Source organism: Geotrypetes seraphini, chromosome 1 (assembly GCF_902459505.1).
Source record: "Geotrypetes seraphini chromosome 1, aGeoSer1.1, whole genome shotgun sequence".
Lineage (NCBI taxonomy): Eukaryota > Metazoa > Chordata > Amphibia > Gymnophiona > Dermophiidae > Geotrypetes > Geotrypetes seraphini.
In genome coordinates this window covers 65709417-65728765 of record NC_047084.1, presented here as the reverse complement: position 1 = coordinate 65728765, position 19349 = coordinate 65709417, and the positions used below count along the sequence as shown (strand labels likewise).

Genomic DNA, 19349 nt, shown 5'->3' with positions numbered 1-19349 from the left:
CTGTTCACTCTCATTCAATCTTACTGGATCTTTCCCACCATCCCTCCCTGTAACTTTCGCTATAACACGCCAACGTAACTCTTCAAGGGTATGTTCATGTGCCAGCCAGTGGGTCACTAAGGATGCTTGTAATATCTCATTAGCAATCCTTGACTTGTGCTCTGTAAGCCTCACTCGCACCTTCCTACTGGTGCGTCCGATGTATATAAAATTACAAGGACATACAATCACATAAATGACGTCCTCTGTAGTACAATCTGTGATCACTCTTGATCTCAAAGTGATATCTCTACCAGGCACTTCCCATATCTCCCCCGTAATGGTGCTGGAACACCACTGGCATTTCCCGCACGCATCATGGTAGCCCCCTTCTTCCTTAGTTCTAAACCCATACTTTTGGAAATTGCATTTCTGGCCCAGTGTAACCCCCCTGGTATAGGCTATTCTGGCGATGAAAATGGTAAGGGGTTTGAACCAAAAGAAGTATGAGAAGAGACTGGAAGACCTAAATATGTATACTCTGGAGGAGAGGAGGGACAGGGGAGATATGATACAGATGTTTAAATACTTGAAAGGTATTAATATAGAACCAAATCTTTTCCAGAGAAGAGAAAATGGTAACAGTAGAGGGCATAAATTGAGGTTATGGGAAGGAAGACTCAGGAGCAATATAAGAAAATTAACTTCAACCAACCGCCTAGTTAAAGGGCAAGAACACGATGATTCTACAAGTGGCAATGAAACAGATCAAATGGATAGAAAAAAGGATGTGAAGTCCACTAAATCCAAGAAATTAGCAAGAACAGTACTTAAATGTATGTACACGAATGCGAGAAGCTTAGGAAACAAAATGGGAGAACTGGAAGAATTAGCAAAAAGAAAACAACTGGATATCATAGGAATAACAGAAACACGGTGGAACGAAGAAAATGAATGGGACACGGCATTGCAAGGATATAAACTATACAGAAAAGATAGGATTGGGCAAAAAGGGGGAGGTATTGCCCTATACGTCCATGAGGAAATAGAGTCTGTTAGGGATGGAGAAACAGAAGCTAATGTTAAACTAGAGTCCCTCTGGATGAAGATTCCTGGACAAAAAGAAGCAGACACACGAATTGGCCTCTATTATCGACCCCCGGGACAGAATGAGGAAACAGACGAAGAAATTAGTCGTAGATGTAGATCAGGAAATGTAACGATCATGGGAGACTTCAACTTTCCGGGGATAAACTGGAATTTGGGAACGTCAAGCTGCGGTAGAGAGATAAAATTCCTAGAATTGATAGGAGATTGCTTCCTTGAACAAATGGTAGGAGAACCGACAAGAGGAAACTCAATCCTTGACTTGGTCATAAATGGCATTACTGGGAAGACAGCAGATGTAGAAGTTACGGCCCCGCTGGGGACAAGTGATCACAATATGATCAATTATACCATTAGCATCGGAAGGGGGAAACCAATCAAGACTAAAGCCAAGACCTTTAACTTCAAAAAAGGGAATTACAACAGCATGAGAACCATGGTTAGAAAACGGCTCAAGAAGGGCAAAGCAGAAATCCAAACAGTTGAGCAAGCATGGTCTCTACTGAAAAACATCATCACAGAAGCACAGAATATCCACATACCAAAGATATCCAAAGGAAGGCAAAAAAAGAATAAAGCTTGGTTATCCAAAGAGGTTAAGGATGCAGTAAGGGAAAAGAGGAACTCGTTTAAAAAATGGAAACGGGAAAAAACAGTGGAGGCCTGGAACTGTTACAAAATCAATCAGAAAAAGTGTCATAAAGTGGTAAGAGATGCCAAAAAAGTCTATGAAGAAAAGATAGCGCAAGAAGCCAAAAACTTCAAGCCCTTTTTTAGATATATAAAGGGAAAGAAACTAGCAAGAGAGGCAGTGGGCCCTCTCGACGACCAAGGAAGGAAAGGGTCAATCAAAGAAGACAAACAAGTAGCCGATAAGTTAAATGCATTCTTTGCCTCTGTCTTCACAAATGAGGACACTACAACAATGCCAGACACGGGGAAGATATTCACCGGAGGCATAGAGGAAAGCCTCGAAACAGTTGATGTGGAGTTGGACATGATATACTTTCAAATTGACAAACTAAAAAGTGACAAATCCCCTGGACCGGATGGAATTCACCCGAGAGTATTAAAGGAACTTAAGGTTGAAATTGGCGAACTATTGCAATCCCTAGCCAACATGTCAATTAAAACCGGGCAAATACCAGAGGACTGGAGGATAGCAAATGTCATCCCAATTTTCAAAAAAGGATCAAGAGGTGAACCAGGAAACTACAGACCTGCGAGTCTCACATCAGTTCCTGGGAAGATAATCGAAGCACTAATTAAAGACAACATTGTACAACACTTGGAAGATTATAACTTAATAAGGGCTAGTCAACATGGCTTTAGGAAAGGGAAGTCATGTTTGACAAATTTACTTCAATTCTTTGAGAAGGTGAACAAACAATTGGATAATGGAAATCCAGTGGATATAGTTTACTTGGATTTCCAGAAAGCGTTTGACAAGGTTCCGCATGCCAGGCTTATGAGAAAACTACTGAGCCATGGAATAGGAGGAGAAGTGCACAGGTGGATTGGCAAATGGCTCGAGAACAGAAGGCAGAGGGTTAGCATTAATGGGCAATTCTCAGACTGGGAGAGAGTGACCAGCGGCGTGCCCCAGGGTTCGGTTCTTGGGCCTATCTTGTTTAATATTTTTATAAACGACCTTGAAGAGGAAACAACATGCAATGTAACAAAGTTTGCAGATGATACAAAAATATGTCGGGTGGTTGGCTCTCTAGGGGACTGCGAGGATCTCCAGAAGGATCTAAACCAGCTGGAAACTTGGGCGAAAAAGTGGCAGATGAATTTTAACATAGATAAATGCAAGGTGATGCATCTAGGAAAGAAAAACAAAGAACATGAGTATAATATGTTGGGGGTGACATTAGCCAAATACGAACAAGAAAGGGATTTGGGCGTACTGATAGACAGAACCCTAAAGCCTTCGGCTCAATGTGCGGCGGCGGCGGCGAAGAAAGCAAGCAGGATGTTGGGCATGATTAAGAAGGGGATCACGAGCAGATCGGAAGAGGTCATAATGCCACTTTACAGAGCAATGGTCAGACCTCACTTGGAATACTGTGTCCAACACTGGTCTCCATACCTAAAGAAGGATATAACTCTGCTGGAGAGGGTGCAGAGGCGAGCCACGAAACTAGTCAAAGGTATGGAAAATTTGAGCTACGAAGAACGCCTCAGAAAACTGGGACTATTCACCCTCGAAAAGAGAAGATTGCGAGGGGATCTGATAGAGACTTTTAAAATATTAAAGGGATTTGATAAAATAGACCAGGAAACAGCATTACTAACATTTTCGGAGGTGACACGGACAAGGGGGTCATAGCCTGAAACTGAGTGGCAGCAGGTTTAGGACAAATGTTAGGAAGTTGTGTTTCACACAGCGAGTGGTTGGCGCTTGGAATGCTCTCCCGGAGGAGGTTGTGGTGGAGACTACTGTTCCGAGTTTCAAGCGCAAGTTGGATGCACACCTTCTTGCAAATCATATTGAGGGATACAGGAAATCCAAAAAGGAGTACTTAAATGGGCTACCGCGTGCGCGGATCGTCGGACAAGATGGACCACGGTCTGATCCGGTGAAGGCATTTCTTATGTTCTTATGTTCTTATTTTTCATGGAGAGGGTGGTAGATGCCTGGAATGCCCTCCAGAGGGAAGTGGTGGAGAGGAAAACATTGATGGAATTCCAAAAAACATGAGATAAACATAGAGGATCTCTAATTAGAAAACGAAGAATGTAAATTAAAGAGCTAAGGCTGGTATTGGACAGACTTGCATGGTCTGTGTCCTATATGTGATGATTTGGTGTAGGATTGGACAGAGGAGGGCATCAATGGGAACTCCACTAATTTGGAACATGAGGATGTTACTGGCCAGACTTTATGGTAGATATCCTGCAAACAGACTGGTTGGATAGGCTGGAGTGAGCTTGGATGGTAACTTCAGCATTTGGAACCTAGGACAATATCAAGTGGACTTTACAGTCTATGACCCAGAAATATCAAAGAAAAGACAAGTTCATTTAATCATGTATTTTTAATGGGTATAACTTATGGGCAGACTAGATGGAACGTTCAGATCTTTATCTGCCGTCATTTACTATGTTACAATGTGACACCTCAATCCTGTGTTTTCTAATGCTGGAGCGGTGTTCATTTAGCCTTATCTTCAAAAGTCTAATTGTTATTGCAACATAAATTTTGCTGCAAGGACATATGATTACATACACTTCAAAATTATTGTTGCAATTGATGAAATGTTTTAATTTATAGCTCTTAGGCCCTGATTCTCCAAAAGTGCGTCCCGATTTTAGGCAGCTGTAGGCGTCCTACAGATGTCTAATCAGCCAATCGGGATGCACGTTTTTTTTAAAAAAAATGCTCCCCAGGCAGGCCTGAAGGCGCCTCCGGGAGCCTAGGGAAACCCGCAAGACGCCTAAGCTCACCTAAGGGCCTTAGGCGGGCCTTAGGCGAACCTAGGTGGCCCTACGCGTCTCCCTAGTAGAGGAAGAAACCTTAAAATGTAGGCCAGCAAAATGCTGGTCTACATTGTAAGTAGACGCAGCCGCTATACTTATCGCGGCAAGGGATCTCTCTGCCGCTATAAGTATAGCGGGCCGCGGCCTGTCCGATCGGATGCCCCCCTCCGACACTACCGACCGCCCCCCCCAACACTACCAACCGCCCTCCCCCCCCGACATTACCGATCTCCCTCCCACCCCGACACTACCGATTGCTGGCAGGAGGGTGTCCAATCCCTCCTGCCCGAAGACGCCCCCCCCCCCCGGCGCTAACAACCTCCAAACTAACCTGTTCTTCAGGCCAGACGGTTCTTGGCCGTCCAGCCTGTAGCCCGCCTGGTCGAAATGAGGCGGGCTCGCCCCTTCCCGGCCCATCCCGCCGAAGCCTAAGGTCTGATTGGCCCAGGCTCTAGAAGCCTGGACCAATCAGGCCTTAGGCATAGCAGGTCTGCCCATCCCCACTAAGTCTAAGGTCTGATTGGCCAATCAGGCCTTAGATTAAGTGGGGATTAAGGGGGGGGACGCACTTTTGGAGAATCAGGGCCTTATTGTCTACAGCAGGGGTAGGGAACTCCGGTCCTCAAGAGCTGTATTCAGGTTTTCAGGTGTCAGGTTTTCAGGATTTCCCCAATGAATATGCTTTTAAAGCAGTGCATGCAAATAGATCTCATGCATATTCATTGGGGAAATCCTGAAAACCCAACTGGAATACGTCTCTCGAATATAAGAACATAAGAACATAAGCAGTGCCTCCGCTGGGTCAGACCAGAGGTCCATCGTGCCCAGCAGTCCGCACACGCGGTGGCCCAACAGGTCCAGGACCTGTGCAGTAATCCTCTATCTATATCCCTCTATCCCCTTTTCCAGCAGGAAATTGTCCAATCCTTTCTTGAACCCCAGTACTGTACTCTGTCCTATTACGTCCTCTGGAAGCGCATTCCAGGTGTCCACCACACGTTGGGTAAAGAAGAACTTCCTAGCATTTGTTTTGAATCTGTCCCCTTTCAACTTTTCCAAGTGCCCTCTTGTTCTTTTATTATTCGAAAGTTTGAAGAATCTGTCCCTTTCTACTCTCTCTATGCCTTTCATGATCTTGTAAGTCTCTATCATATCCCCTCTAAGTCTCCTCTTCTCAGCGTATGAAAGGTTTTCTATCCCTTTTATCAGACGTGTCGCTCTTCTCTGAACCCTCTCTAGTAACGCCATATCTTTCTTAAGGTACGGCGACCAATATTGGACGCAGTACTCCAGATGCGGACGTACCATCGCCCGATACAACGGCAGGATAACTTCTTTCGTTCTGGTTGTAATACCCTTCTTGATTATGCCTAGCATTCTATTTGCCTTCTTAGCAGCCGCTGCGCACTGTGCTGTCGGCTTCATTGCCTTGTCCACCATTACCCCCAAGTCCCTTTCTTGAGTGCTCTCCTTCAATAATATCCCTCCCATCGTATAGCTGCACCTCGGGTTTCTGCTTCCCACATGTAGTACTTTACATTTCTCAACGTTGAACTTCATCTGCCATCTCGTCGCCCATTCCTCTAGTTTGTTCAAGTCTCTTTGCAATTCTTCGCAGTCCTCTTTAGTCCGAGCTCCTCTAAATAGTTTGGTGTCGTCCGCAAATTTTATTATCTCACACTTCGTCCCTGTTTATAGATCATTTATGAATATATTAAATAGCAACGGCCCAAGCACCGAGCCCTGTGGGACACCACTCGTGACCCTCCTCCAGTCCGAGTAGTGGCCCTTCACTCCCACCCTCTGTTTCCTACCCGCCAACCAATTTCTGATCCATCTATGTACATCTCCTTCCACCCCATGGTTCTTCAGTTTCCGAAGTAGGTGTTCGTGGGGTACTTTGTCAAAGGTTTTTTGGAAGTCTAGATATATGATGTTTATGGGGTCACCTCTGTCCATTCGTTTGTTAATTCCTTCGAAGAAGTGCAATAAGTTTGTTAGGCACGATCTCCCCTTGCTGAAACCATGTTGGCTGGCTGTCAGAAGTTTGTTTCTTTCAAAATGTTCGTCGATGTTGTCTTTTATAAGTGCTTCCACCATTTTCCCTGGAACCGAGGTCAGACTCACCGGTCTGTAGTTTCCTGGGTCACCCCTTGATCCCTTTTTAAAGATGGGCGTAACATTGGCTATCTTCCAGTCCTCTGGGACTGGAGTTCCCTACCCCTGGTCTACAGGATTGACAAAGTTCTTTATTTGTAAAGTCACTGTGCAATTTTTGCAGGTGCCACATTTGAAGTGACCTACAATGCCATGGACTTTAATTTTTGTATATCTGATGGACTCAAAATGTACTTAAGGTTTTTACTATGGGAATAAGTTGTTCTCAACCTTGTGTCCTTGAATGTCTCATGTGTTTGAACCATGTTCCAATGTTTGTTTATAACCTTATCTATGATGGAACTGTGTATTGTGTTATGAAATTCTGGAAGAACTGGTCTAGGGGTTAACATATAATTGCGATGGTTGTATCTGGCTCTGGTGTATGCCCACTTGAGGTCTTGGTCCTTATATCATCTACTGGACAGGTCATTGAAGAGTAGTTTGGACTGACGTTTAAAATCAACTTCATCACTGCAAATTCTTCTGAAACATAAAAACTGTGAATATGGGAAGGCCTTGTTGGTGGGATAGAGGTATGCCACACTAGCCTAGAAAAAGAGGATGATGAAGGGGGAGCTGCTGATGTTAGGGGTGAAAAGAGAAGGGAGAGCTAGAACTGGTGGGTGGAAGGGGGCACTGCTTCTGCTGGTCAGGGGGGAGAGAGAGAGAGTTGCCACACTGGACTAGAAATGGAGGATGGTGAAGGGGGAGCTGCTGCTGAACAGGGGCAAAGAAAGTTGTTCAGAGATGTTTGGGGGTTGCATAGAAGAAAAACTACACTGGCACTGATATGGTAATCTTTGTTGTTTGTTTTAAAATTTAAGAAAAAAAGAAATCAAGTGGAAATAAAGAAGTAAATAAATGGGGGCTGGAGGGGGGGACAGGGCTAAGGGGCCCAGTGTACTTGTGTTCCTAAGGGTCCCTCGAATAATTAATCCTGCCCCGTCTACAGGGGTACTATCTGAGCTCCTTTGATGCTTCTGTCGGCAGTTACTTGTTCATTGAATGTTCAAGTATTATTATGTTTGAGCAGAACAGTTGATTGGTTTGGGAAATTTCTCATTTTTTGTCCTTACTTCACGTAATTGCTGTGGATCTCTTGCTTGCTTGAGCACTAACTGCAGGTGGCAGTAGAGCTCCCAGTGAAGTAGAAGGATCACAGAAAAAAATCTGGAGTAGATTCCTTTTGCGTATGGCTCGCTGCCATGGGGAGATAACCCACTTGTCCAAAACGACACACCTATCTACTGGAAAAGATATTATCAAGATAAGGATATAATCTCTTTATATCTTGAATATCTACTGTTGTGGGGTCAACATGATGTTTGACAACCACTGCACTACAGAATTTATTCATTTATTTATTTGCAGTATTTATATCCTGCCCATCACAAATCTATGTGGCTACAAAAAAAATCTCAGTTGAATCATTTCCTAGTTTAAAGTTAATAGGTTAATCTAGGTTATAGATGTGGAATTAAATCTGGTTTCAAAGGCTAACTCCAGTGCATGCGTTGTCTTTCTCTATAATCCTGTTTATTTCCTTACAAAATTTGAACCACATGTCTCTCCATGACACAGAGTAAAATCAACGCTAGTTCAAACTGTCCCTAATAACCAACATACATCTGCAAGTCCTTTTTGAGCTTAAAGGTTCCTTTTCTTTTTTCATTCTTTCCAATTCAACAGAAGCAGGAAATAAGAAATAATTATGCTAAATGGGTTGAGAATATCTGGGGCGAAATAACTGAAAATTATCAGAAAGAAATTAAACTGGTAAAAAGAGACATCAAGTTAAAAAATGGCTAAACTGGAGGTTCCGTTTACATAACCTCTCCCCCCCCCCCCAAAAAAAAAAAAGGTCCCAGTTCATTTATATGGAAGAAGCAGTGAAACAAGCACTTAGGAAATTGCTCCTTTCTACTACTACTACTACTACTACTACTACTATTTAACACTTCTATAGCGCTGAAGGGCTTACTGTCTCTCCCTTTTCTCCCAACATCCCAAACTGCTTCCCACCCTCCCACGGTGTCAAAAACTCAATGTTGAAGTCTCGAGATGTTTCATCTTCTGAGAGGCTTTCCGTGATATTGTGGGCGTAACCTCTCTGGACATTTGGGTCGAAGATGATTGGTGCTGTGGAGACGGATCTATCGACTCCCGTGTCGATGGTCTCCGCACTGGTGAAGCATCCACCAATGGTGTGGGTGGTGTCGAGAGCTGCACAAACTGCGTCCGCACTGGGAGAGTCAGTGTCGACAGAGGCATAATTTGCATCGGGACCAACATTTGGAAATGCTCACCTAGTTCCTCCTGAAGCAAATTATAAATTTTTTGCTTTAGGGAGAGCACCGGTACTGATGGCTTTTTCACCGGTACCACTGGTGTGACGCTCCAGTCTGGTGATGAGGATGTCGATGTCGAGGCACTCACCAAGATTGAGACCGGGCGTTTACAGTACTTTTTTAAGGTCGGCATGATTTGGCTTGATGCCAGTTTGACCCGAGTCCCAGAGAAGGTAGGGAAGGCTTCATAGCTGGCTTACCTACAGAAACAGTCTGGTATGACACCGGAGGCAGGTCAGATGGTTCTGCCAGTGTCGAAGCACGTAGTGTCATCTTGGTCGGAAGCGATGTTGACTCCTCCTCCATAGCGAAACTGGAAAGTTTGTGCTGCTGAAGAAGGCGATTCTTTAGAGTTCTTTTCTGAAGGGAAGAGAAGCGCGTACAGGTTTCCGAGCGGTGCCCCGGCCCCAAACACTCTGGCCCCATGTGTGAGAATATGCTGCCTGCTTTTCCCTGGATGACACCTATTATGATAAGTAATTGTGCTTTATCCCAGGACAAGCCAAGCAGAGGAGACAGGAATAAGAGTATTATTTACAGAGACAGAGAATGGAGGGAGAGGAGCAATTCAGTCTTGGACATGTTTAGTTTAAGATGGCCTCCAAACAAAACAAAAAAACAGACACTAAGAACGTTTAAAACCTTAAACTGACAAAGGTGCTCAGAACCAACTGAGGTGGTAAGAAAATCACAAGCGGGGACAAGCCCCTAAATGCGCTTTCCAAAATCTAACATTGCACCATCTTTTTTTCTCAGGAAAAAGGAATTATAGTGTCAAAAATGTGTAGAGTGTTCAATTATTCAGATATAAATATTTTAATTTCCAAATCGTGCAAAGTTTTGACTTAACTTAAATATAACAGAAGTAGTATCCCTGCAGTATATCCTGGTGGGTCCTGACACATTTCGCCAGTGGCTTCTTCAGAGTTTAAGATGGCAGCAGGACATCCAAGTGATAGTTGGAGGGGTAGGTAGGGTTTAGCAAGAGGTTTTTTTGATAAGCAGCTTAACCACCACATGTTTGAAAGCATTGGGAACAACTGCAGTGGAATACAACTGATAGCAGGGATAACAATATGTGATATGGTTTCAAGAAGAGGGCTGGGAATAGGCTCATAGGGGCATGTAGTAGACTTAGCTGAGGACAGATGTTGTACAGTTTCTTCCTCTGTGATTTCAGAGAAGGAAGAAAAGTCAGTGGGAGTTGAAGGAGTGTCGAGAGGGAGTGACAGGGCAAGGGGAGGTTGGTCAGGAGAGGGAGGAAGTACAGGTTCCACTTGAGATGTTAGAGTGAAGCAAGAAAGGATGGTGGGAGCTGGAAGGTCAGGAGAATGGATGGTGGAAAGGGGAGAAGGGCACTCTTGTGAATCTTATCATGGAAGAATTCAGCAATCATCTGAGGAGAGAAAGAAGGAGGGGGTGCTTTGTGAAGGGAAATTAGCATGGCAAAGAGACGGTGGGGTTTGGAAGAAAAGGAGTTAGTTAACTGGATGAAGTAATTTTGCTTAGCCAGGGTAAAAGCGGAATTAAAGTGAAGAGTTTAAATGTAAGAGTTACTGTTTCTGAAGGGTGGAACCTACAGAGCCATCAACAGTGTGACCTAGAGAGCAGCTCTGTGCCTGTATGCCACATTATTTTGGCAGGAAGTCATTTGGCTAGAAGTGGGCTAAGCAGAGAGGAAGGCCTGATGCCAGCAGAGCAGTGAGTTGTGAAGGCTGCTGCTGCAGGGAAGAAGTTCCTGGACAATGACACTGACCCTCAGAACACCCCCTGCCCCATTGGTACACCATTGGTTTGAACTCATGTTTGTGTCTGCAAACTTTCCATACATTAAGCTTGTAGCAGGTTTCATAGTCTCACTGCGTCTTGTCAGGTAGAAACCAAAGTTTTAGCCACCATTCTGTGAGATCTGCAGTTTGTCTTTGTAAATAGTGAGGTCACTGACCTGACTGGGAACAGGGAAGTCCACCTAATTTGAATTTTGGCAGGAAAGTCGGTTGGTCAGAAATTTGAATTTTGTTCTGAAAGTCAGTTGATCTCTTTTTCTATAGAATGGAAAAGTCTCTGGTGGGTTTAGAGATGTTATCCCCGTGGAGCTGGGTTAAATGTTCTCTCAGGGTTTCTGTGTCTCTCTGTGTCTTGTCATTTAGAAACTGATGTTTCAGCCACCATGCTGTGAATTTCTTCAGGGTATGCCATGAGGTATGCAGTTTGTCTTTGTAAATACTGGTTCACTGACCTGATTGGGGACAGGGCAGTCCATCAATTTGAATTTTCCATCAGAGACTTTTCCATTCTATGGAAAAAGAGACCAACTGACTTTCACAACAAAATTCAAATTTCTGACCAACTGACTTTCCCACCAAAATTCAAATTGGTAGACTGCCCTATTCCCAATCAGGACAGTGAACCCACTATTTACAAAGACAAACTACAGAACTCACAGCATACCCTGAAGAAAGCCACAGCATGGTGGCTGAAACATCGGTTTCTACCTGACAAGATGCAGCTAGACCCAAAACCTGCTATAAGCACAATGCCAGCTGCGGAAACCCTGAGAGAAAATTTCCATGTTAGTCCTGCTTGCAACTGTAGCAGATGCAGTGTAAGATAACAGCCAACAGATGGCAACGCTAGCCTTGGAATGTTGTATGCAAGACGAGCAGGAAGAATAAAGTAAATTTCACAAAAATCCTCCTCCATCTTCTTCCAAAATAGTTTGATTTGCAAATGCATGCTGTATTTAATTACATTAATATTCAAAAGATAAAACTGTAGAGAATAATTGGAGTGTTGCTAAACAAAGAAAAATTGTTGGGGTATTGTTTGTATTGTAGTATTTTTATAACTTGGATTCTAAAGCTTCTTCATTTTGATTATCAGTGCCAGCCTAATTGGGCAAAATCAGCATTAATTGACAACAGGTTTTTCTTGGCCTTTTGTTTTTTAACAGTCAACTAAGAAGCCAAGCTTTAAATGAATACATGGCTACTGAACATGAGACTGCCTATAATAATTGTCCTGATAGCTGACACAGTGGCCTATATTTACATACTGATATGCAAAGGCTTGTATCTGGTTAGCAGGTCCTTCTAACTGAATAAGTGCTGGCCAGAAAAATATACAGCAACAGTAACTGCATAGGGCCACTGAATATTCCCTCTAACTATCTCAGCACTATATAAATAATTTATAGTATAATAGGGGTGTCATTCTGAATGGATGGATAATATCCCCATGCTTGTGAGCTGTGCAGAAGGAATCCACTCCAGTTTTTTAATTCCATATTGCAGGGGAGGGGGGGAGGCAGTTAAGTGGGAGACCTGTTAGCAGTAAATTGCAGCAATCTAAGCGTGAGGTTATAAGAGTGTGGACAAGGTTCCAGGTAGTGTGCTCAGAAAGAAAGGGGTAAATTTTGGTGTTGTAGAAAATAAATTATTTCTAGTGCAATAGGTGTGTCATTCTGAATGGACAGGTAATATCCCCATGCTTGTGAGCCGTGCAGAAGAAATCCACTCCAGCTTTTGAATCCCTCCTCCTTTACTAGAGGACTCTGCTGGCCCCCCTTCAGTTTTTCTTTCTGCATGTGAGGTAGAAGGAGTCTTTCTGATCTGCTCTGTATATTTCTTTATTATTTTATGGTCTTTTTCTGTTCAACAATTTTCAACTACTTTTGGTGCTCAGAGCTCCCCTTGTTGAGGGTTAAGCTCTGCCCACATGGGGGGAGAAGTAGACTGAGGTCTGCAGCTGACAGACCTATTCCACTGTGGTACATGTTAGCCAGCCTGTTGAAAACATTTGGAGCTTGGGGGTCTATTCCCCTTGTATCATTACTTGCCTACTGCATCGTTAATGCCTTGCACCACCTTGCTTTAGGCACAGGTTTGAAACGGCAAGAGAGCAACTTGAGAGTTAAAAATTAGGTGGCAGGACAACTTCCATTCTGCACTGTCTCTTAAGAAAAGCTGTACCCGCTAATTAAGTAGAGAATGATATAGGGGAAAAAATTTGTCCCTGCAAGGTCGGTCCCCATCCCCACAAACCTTGAGCACAGGCTGTTAGGCACCCTTAGAGGGTTCAGTGGATTCCGCAGGATGCCAGCTGCATTTTGACTTCCCCCTTTCATGTCCGTGGGTCAGCGGGGGTCGAGGCTCAGTCAGATAACTGTTCAACTGGCAATCCAAAGATTCAGCATTGAAGGAGCAGTTGGTTTGAGGCAATGATTTCTTCCCCCAGATCTAGCTGCCTTTGGAGCTGAGGCAGGCTGCAGCACATTTCCAGCACAGGTCACAGTGAGTAAGGCTGTTACAACCTAGAGGAAAATCAGGGGGGTCTTTAAACCTTTTTCTTTTTTTGTAGGTTTCCCCATTGCCAAAATCCTAAAATTGCTGTTTTTTTAAAAAAAAATTCAGTTAAAGCATTTTAGAGATTTTTTTTGGTGCTAAAATGTTGCCGCCGCAGCCATCTTGGATTTCCCAATTTTATTAAAAAAAGTTCTCCAGAAGCTTCAAATTACCTCATTTTGCCTCAGAACTAGCAGGAATAGGATCCTCAAGCTCCTTTATTTCTAATTCATTCCAGATTTGCACTGGATGGGTGCCCAAAGAGTGCCATTGCACCATGTACGATGCAGCATGTGAAGGGGGAGGGGGGTGAGAGCAGCCAACTTATCCTCTCCTTTGCTTTTTAGGGCTGAAGAATGGTCAAAGGGGTCCATCAGTTGGGAGTAAATCCCTTTCAGAGCCCCAGAATGGTGGTCATTTGAAGCACATGAGCATGGAGGCTGCAACCCCAAAGAGACGCAAGCTTGAATCATCTAATGGAAACTTTTCACTGCCTGATATGGCATTTTCTTCAGAATTTGTCAATCTGATGTGGAGAGCTTATCTGGTTGGATGAGATCCCCAGGGGAAGTCTGGCAGCGCACCAGGAGACATGCTTTCTATGGCAACATGAGCAAAGTCTCAACTTATTCGATCTCAGCCTACAGAATGCTCTTGATCACACAATGAACTGGAGCGTCCTTCTCCAAGGATACCCTCAGCAGATCTCCTTTCAAGAGACAAATGTTGATCAGAAAGGGACTGGGTGATCTCATAACCAGTGTGGCAGATCGTTGACCAAAATCTCTACCTCACAGCAGACTGTGAGCCTCTAGAGGCCACAGGAGGTCTAATTTTCATGGTTTCAGGTGATTTCAACAGTACTCAGGTGGAGCTTCATCTCAGAGGTCCTTCTAGAGAGCCAGAAAGAGATTTTCAGGTCCCAGGTGAAGAAATGCCTCCTGTTCTTGTTCTGCTCCATCTTCCAAGAGAGCACAATAACGCCAGGTTCTGAGCAGTTCTCCTGAAGATAGAGGGATGGCTCTCAGAGTGTGCAGAGGCAGGGATGCAGATCTTGTCAGACCATTGGATGATGGAGATCTTTCAGAGTGATTACAAGCTCAAATTCATCTAGCCTGGTTTGTGGTCTCCCCGCAGGGCGACCAGAGAAAGCAAACAAGGACGCAGCTACAGTTCAGAGGCTGTTAGATATTCAGGCCATAGAGTATGTAGCGCCTGAAGATTTGTGTTTGGGCAGGTATTCCTTATACTTCATCGTGCCCAAGAAAGGCTCAGATGATTGGAGACCCATTCTGGGAGTGGACAATTTCCAGGCCGATTTCCTCAGCAGACAGACACTGGATCCAGCAGAAACTTTCCAGTCCATTGCTCAGTGTTGGGGTCGCCCAACATTCGATCTGATGGTGACATCAAGAAAAAAGAAGGTGGACCAATTCTCCAGTCGAATATCCAAGCCCGGAAGTGTAGGGCTGGACACTCTGGTACATATGTGGCTGAAGTGCAAGCTCTTCTATGTGTTTCATCCCTGGCTTCTGATAGGCCAGATACTCCACAGGATTGCAAGTCATCGGGGAATGATCATTCTTGTGGCTCCAGAATGGCCCTGGGGACCATGGTATAAAGACCTAGTGCATTTTCAGAGGGGCACAAGTCTCAGATTGCGAGTACAACTAGACCTTCTTTCTCAGTGACCAGTGATAATAGAATATCCAGATTGCTTTGCTCTTATGGCATGGCTCTTGAGTGCAAGGCATTAACGGTGGTCATTGCTACTCTGCTCAGAACCAAAAAGCCTACAATGGTCTCTGCTTATGCTAAGGCATGGGAAACTTTCTAGTACTGGTGCATTAAAGAGGAGGCATGGCTTTTGGATGTATCTTACAGATTTTTGGCTGCTGATCATGAAAATCATGTACTGTTTTAACAAAAAAGTACATTTTTGCAATTTCTTGTTATACTTTCAGGCTAATGCAATTAATTCTTAGCCTAATTCTTAATATAGGCCTATTGATCACATTATACCTTGCTGGATATAGTGTGGACATGTCCAGGCGTACATTCAGGGCAGGTTGCATAACATCCATGGAAATGATGCAGTCTAGGCATGTCTGGGTATACTTGTACATGGGCTTGATGGATTCTGCCTGAAAAGGCTATATAAAAGCAGTTCACATAATCTTCATTATGTATCTGTTAGTTCAAGTGTATTGTGATGCAAATCTTGGTGCAGTCAGTGACGAACATGGCGAAAGATGTTACAAGGACATTGCCATTATGGAAAAAAGATGTCAGGGCAATTGGAATCCATCAATGCTAACTGACTATTGTTGGATACTTCAACGAGATGTACCGAACACTTAGTACAAACGAAAATAAGCAGGAAAACACTTTTAGCTATGGCAAACCATCACAGAATAGCAGAAACTTTGTGCATTAAAACATGTTATAGTCAATTAAATATATCATCATGTTTCTCAAAATTCCTATGTGATAAAGTCAGTATGAAATTATATTTGTGTTTATTTTGAAGGGGTCTATCATAATCACCAGTTTGTTTTAAGGAAGCAAAACCTTTGGAAATTTTGTTGTCCAGTGTTAGCTTTTGAAGGAAACCATTCTATTTGCTTTCTTAGACACTGCTGCACACCGAGCTGAGGGTTTCAATGTATCCTCAATGATGATTCCTAGATCCTTTTCCTGGGTGGTGACTCCTAACGTGGAACCCTGCCTCACATAGCTATAGTTTGGATTCCCCTTTCCCACCGCATCACTCTGCACTTGCTCACATTAAACGTCATCTGCCATTTTGATGCCCAGTCTCACAGTCTCACAAGGTCCTTTTGCAATTTTTCACAATCCTCTTGCAATGTAATAACTTTGAACAATTTTGTGTCATTAGCGAATTTAATCTCACTAGTTATTCTGATCTCTAGATAATTGATAAATATGTTAAAAAGCAGCATTCCAAGCACAGACCCCTGGTAAACCTCACTATTTACCTTTGTCCATTGAGAATATTGACCATTTAAACCTACTTTCTGTTTTCTATCTTTCAACCAGTTCTTAATTCATAATGAGATGTTACCTCCTATCCTATGACTTTCTAATTTTAAAAATTTTGATCTCATGATTTATTGTGTGATTATCATTAGTGGGCAGAAGAGGGGCCTCTCTACACACACAAGCACACATTAGGTATCATATCTTTGCTGGTGGAGATGCTGAAGCCCTATCAGTCAAAAAAATCCACTTCCAAAGCTGCTTCCTTCCTCCTTGTACTGCCTCAGGAGCAAGGAACTGAGCAGGATACCTCACGCTTCCATTACTGGCACTCTCTTTGCATGTTCCTCCCTACCCCCAGATCTGTTATCAATCTGTACCTTCTAACCCTCCATGGTATGCAGACCTAGTATCCAGCACCTATCTCCTTTTCTTCCTTCCCTACACTCTCTCCACCCCAGATCCATTAGCTCTCGCTCTCTTTTGCCTCCCTCTTTCTGAGTCCTCCTCTCTCCCTCTCACTTCTTCCTCCACTTCCCTCTCTCTATCTTTCTCTCCCTCAGTTTGGCATCTCTCCCTATTTCCTTCTTCACTCCCCCCCTGCACAGTCCAGAATCTTTCTCTTTATACTTGACCATGCCCATGGTTCTCTCTCAATTCCCTCTGTCCCCCAAATAAACCCAGCACCTCTCCTTGACTGTGGTTTTCTCCCAATTCTCTCCCCCTCCTATATTCTATATTCTGCGGCTCTTCGTCAGGTTCCACCTGCATTTGGTGTACCTTTATAAATGCAGGCAAGTCTTTGGCTCTACAGTGCCAGCCACAGCCATACTCAAAAATAAATTCTATTTTTAGTACATTGATAGCTTAAAGACTAGTTCTTTTATAATCTTGTGATCCATTTTTAGTAAGTTGAAAAAAGGCAGAATATAAACCAAAACTAAACTAACTTAAATATTTCTACTTTTATTTTATCAGTTTTCTCATTTGCTTCTTAATGAAATGAGATGCATAAATGAGTTGGATTATAATCAGATCAACAGTGTGATGATTGAACACTGCATCAACGTTTTAAGCTTGTGTTTAAATTGGCATGGTCAGACTGTTCAGATATGGTTTCCTTTACCCAGTTTAAGATGTTGTTTATGTCAGAAGAATAATTGCATATCTGAAAACAGATCATGAGGCTTATGTACTGTATATAGTAATGTTTTTGAGAATATACTTCAGAATGCGCATGGACATAAAATTCCAGGTATCAAGCTGTTTGGGTCAATGTGTAAGGGGATGGGGGATGGAGGACACCTAACTGAGCACTATTATCTATTTGATGAAGAATTTTTGGCAAGTCCTGATTTTGGTTGAATCAAGTCCATCATGGTGAAAAGTTAAAAAAAATTCCAAAAATGAAGAAGTGTTGCAGTAGTGAACCTTGCAAAAAACAAATGTTTGTTTAATATACATATTTGGTTTCAGACACAGAAGGATCTGGAAGTGGAAGTTATGAGCATCAATATATTACAGACAACAAATCTGATGAATATGATGAATTTGGGATTGATGATTCAGACTATGACATCTACATAGAAGATGTAAGAAATTATACCTTGATTTTTTAAAATATTTGTGAACTTATGTTTGAATTTATGGCCTATTTCACAAAGCATGGACTTTCCAACTGTACTTTTGGGTTTGCTCCATTTAATTAGGCTCTGCAGTAGACAATTAAGTGGACACAGCTCAAGCAGCAGAAAGTCCTGGGTATTAACTCAGGACATCTTTTCCCTTTCATTATTTCATATAGACCTAAATCACCACCAATGCTGTCCCTTTAGAACGGTGACTTAGAACCCTCTTAAAACTCCTAGTCACCACTTATTCAGTAAAGGCTACCTCTCTCCACCAATTCTGCAAAAGGAGAGTAATTTTTCAACATCTGTTGTCCACTACTCAAAATTTCTGTAAAATAAAAATAACAAGGGCAATATTCAAAAGCATGTATGAGGTTTTTGGTGGCACTGACTGCATAAGTGCTTTCCTAAAAATATTCTCAGTAGTTGTCATATGACTTTGGCTGTTATATTCTCAAAATAGCCAAAGTTATGTGTAAGCGAAAAAGTTAATGTTGAGCAACAAAATTCAACCTCTGAACATATAATTTACAGAATAAATTTAGAAAGTTTAGGCACTATTTTACATACATAAAAGGTGAAGTCATAATATAACATAACAAGTCATCTCTATACCGCATAACTGGAAAGTTCAATGCGGTTGACAAATATTAAAAAGACAATATCAGTGAGGAAAATATCAGATGCGTAAATTGCCATAAATGTTCACAAAACAATTTGAGAAAATATAGTCTGGGTTTTTTTTAATCTTAACCCTTCAGGTAAAAATATATCTGGTATTTTGAGCTTGGATAATTGATTATTTACTTCAGTGCAAGTGATTTATTTTAATTATGTTTGCTATTGAATAAGTCCTGCCTGAAGACAGAGGCCCTTCACTGCTTTAAATTCAGGATCTCAAAACTAGTCTCTAGCTATAAGGCAAAGTTTAGGTCTAGGTGTAGAGCTCAGAGGAGGTTCTGTGGTCTGTTAATTTTTTACTTAAAGATCAGTGTCTGCTTTGTAAAAAGTATACTGGCAGGTTCCATGACTGCACCAATCCTTATAATGATGATCACATCACTGAAAGTTAATGTTCTTTACCTCCATCTACTGGTTCAGGAGCATATCCTTCTTGTCTAGACTGGTCTTGCAGAACTAAAGGAAAGGAGATTAGTGGACAAATCTATATTTCACATTATCTAATCTTTGCCTAGAGTTATAGTGACTGGGTGGGTTAGAAATCTTTTAAACAACTAAAGATGTTTAGAATTCAACAGGAAATAGATAGTGTTGGGCTCATTTAATTTTATTTATTT

The 19349-nt window shown here is 42.6% G+C and overlaps 1 protein-coding gene across 3 annotated transcripts in view; it reads left to right on the top strand.

Annotated features, from left to right (window-relative positions):
* EGFLAM (EGF like, fibronectin type III and laminin G domains) overlaps nt 1-19349 on the top strand; it is a 207886-nt gene that overhangs the window by 74076 nt on the left and 114461 nt on the right. For all 3 annotated transcript variants that reach the window (XM_033932625.1, XM_033932615.1, XM_033932635.1), the window contains exon 8: nt 17897-18012. In XM_033932625.1, the coding sequence (XP_033788516.1) occupies nt 17897-18012 (116 nt within the window). The remainder of the gene's footprint in view (nt 1-17896; nt 18013-19349) is intronic.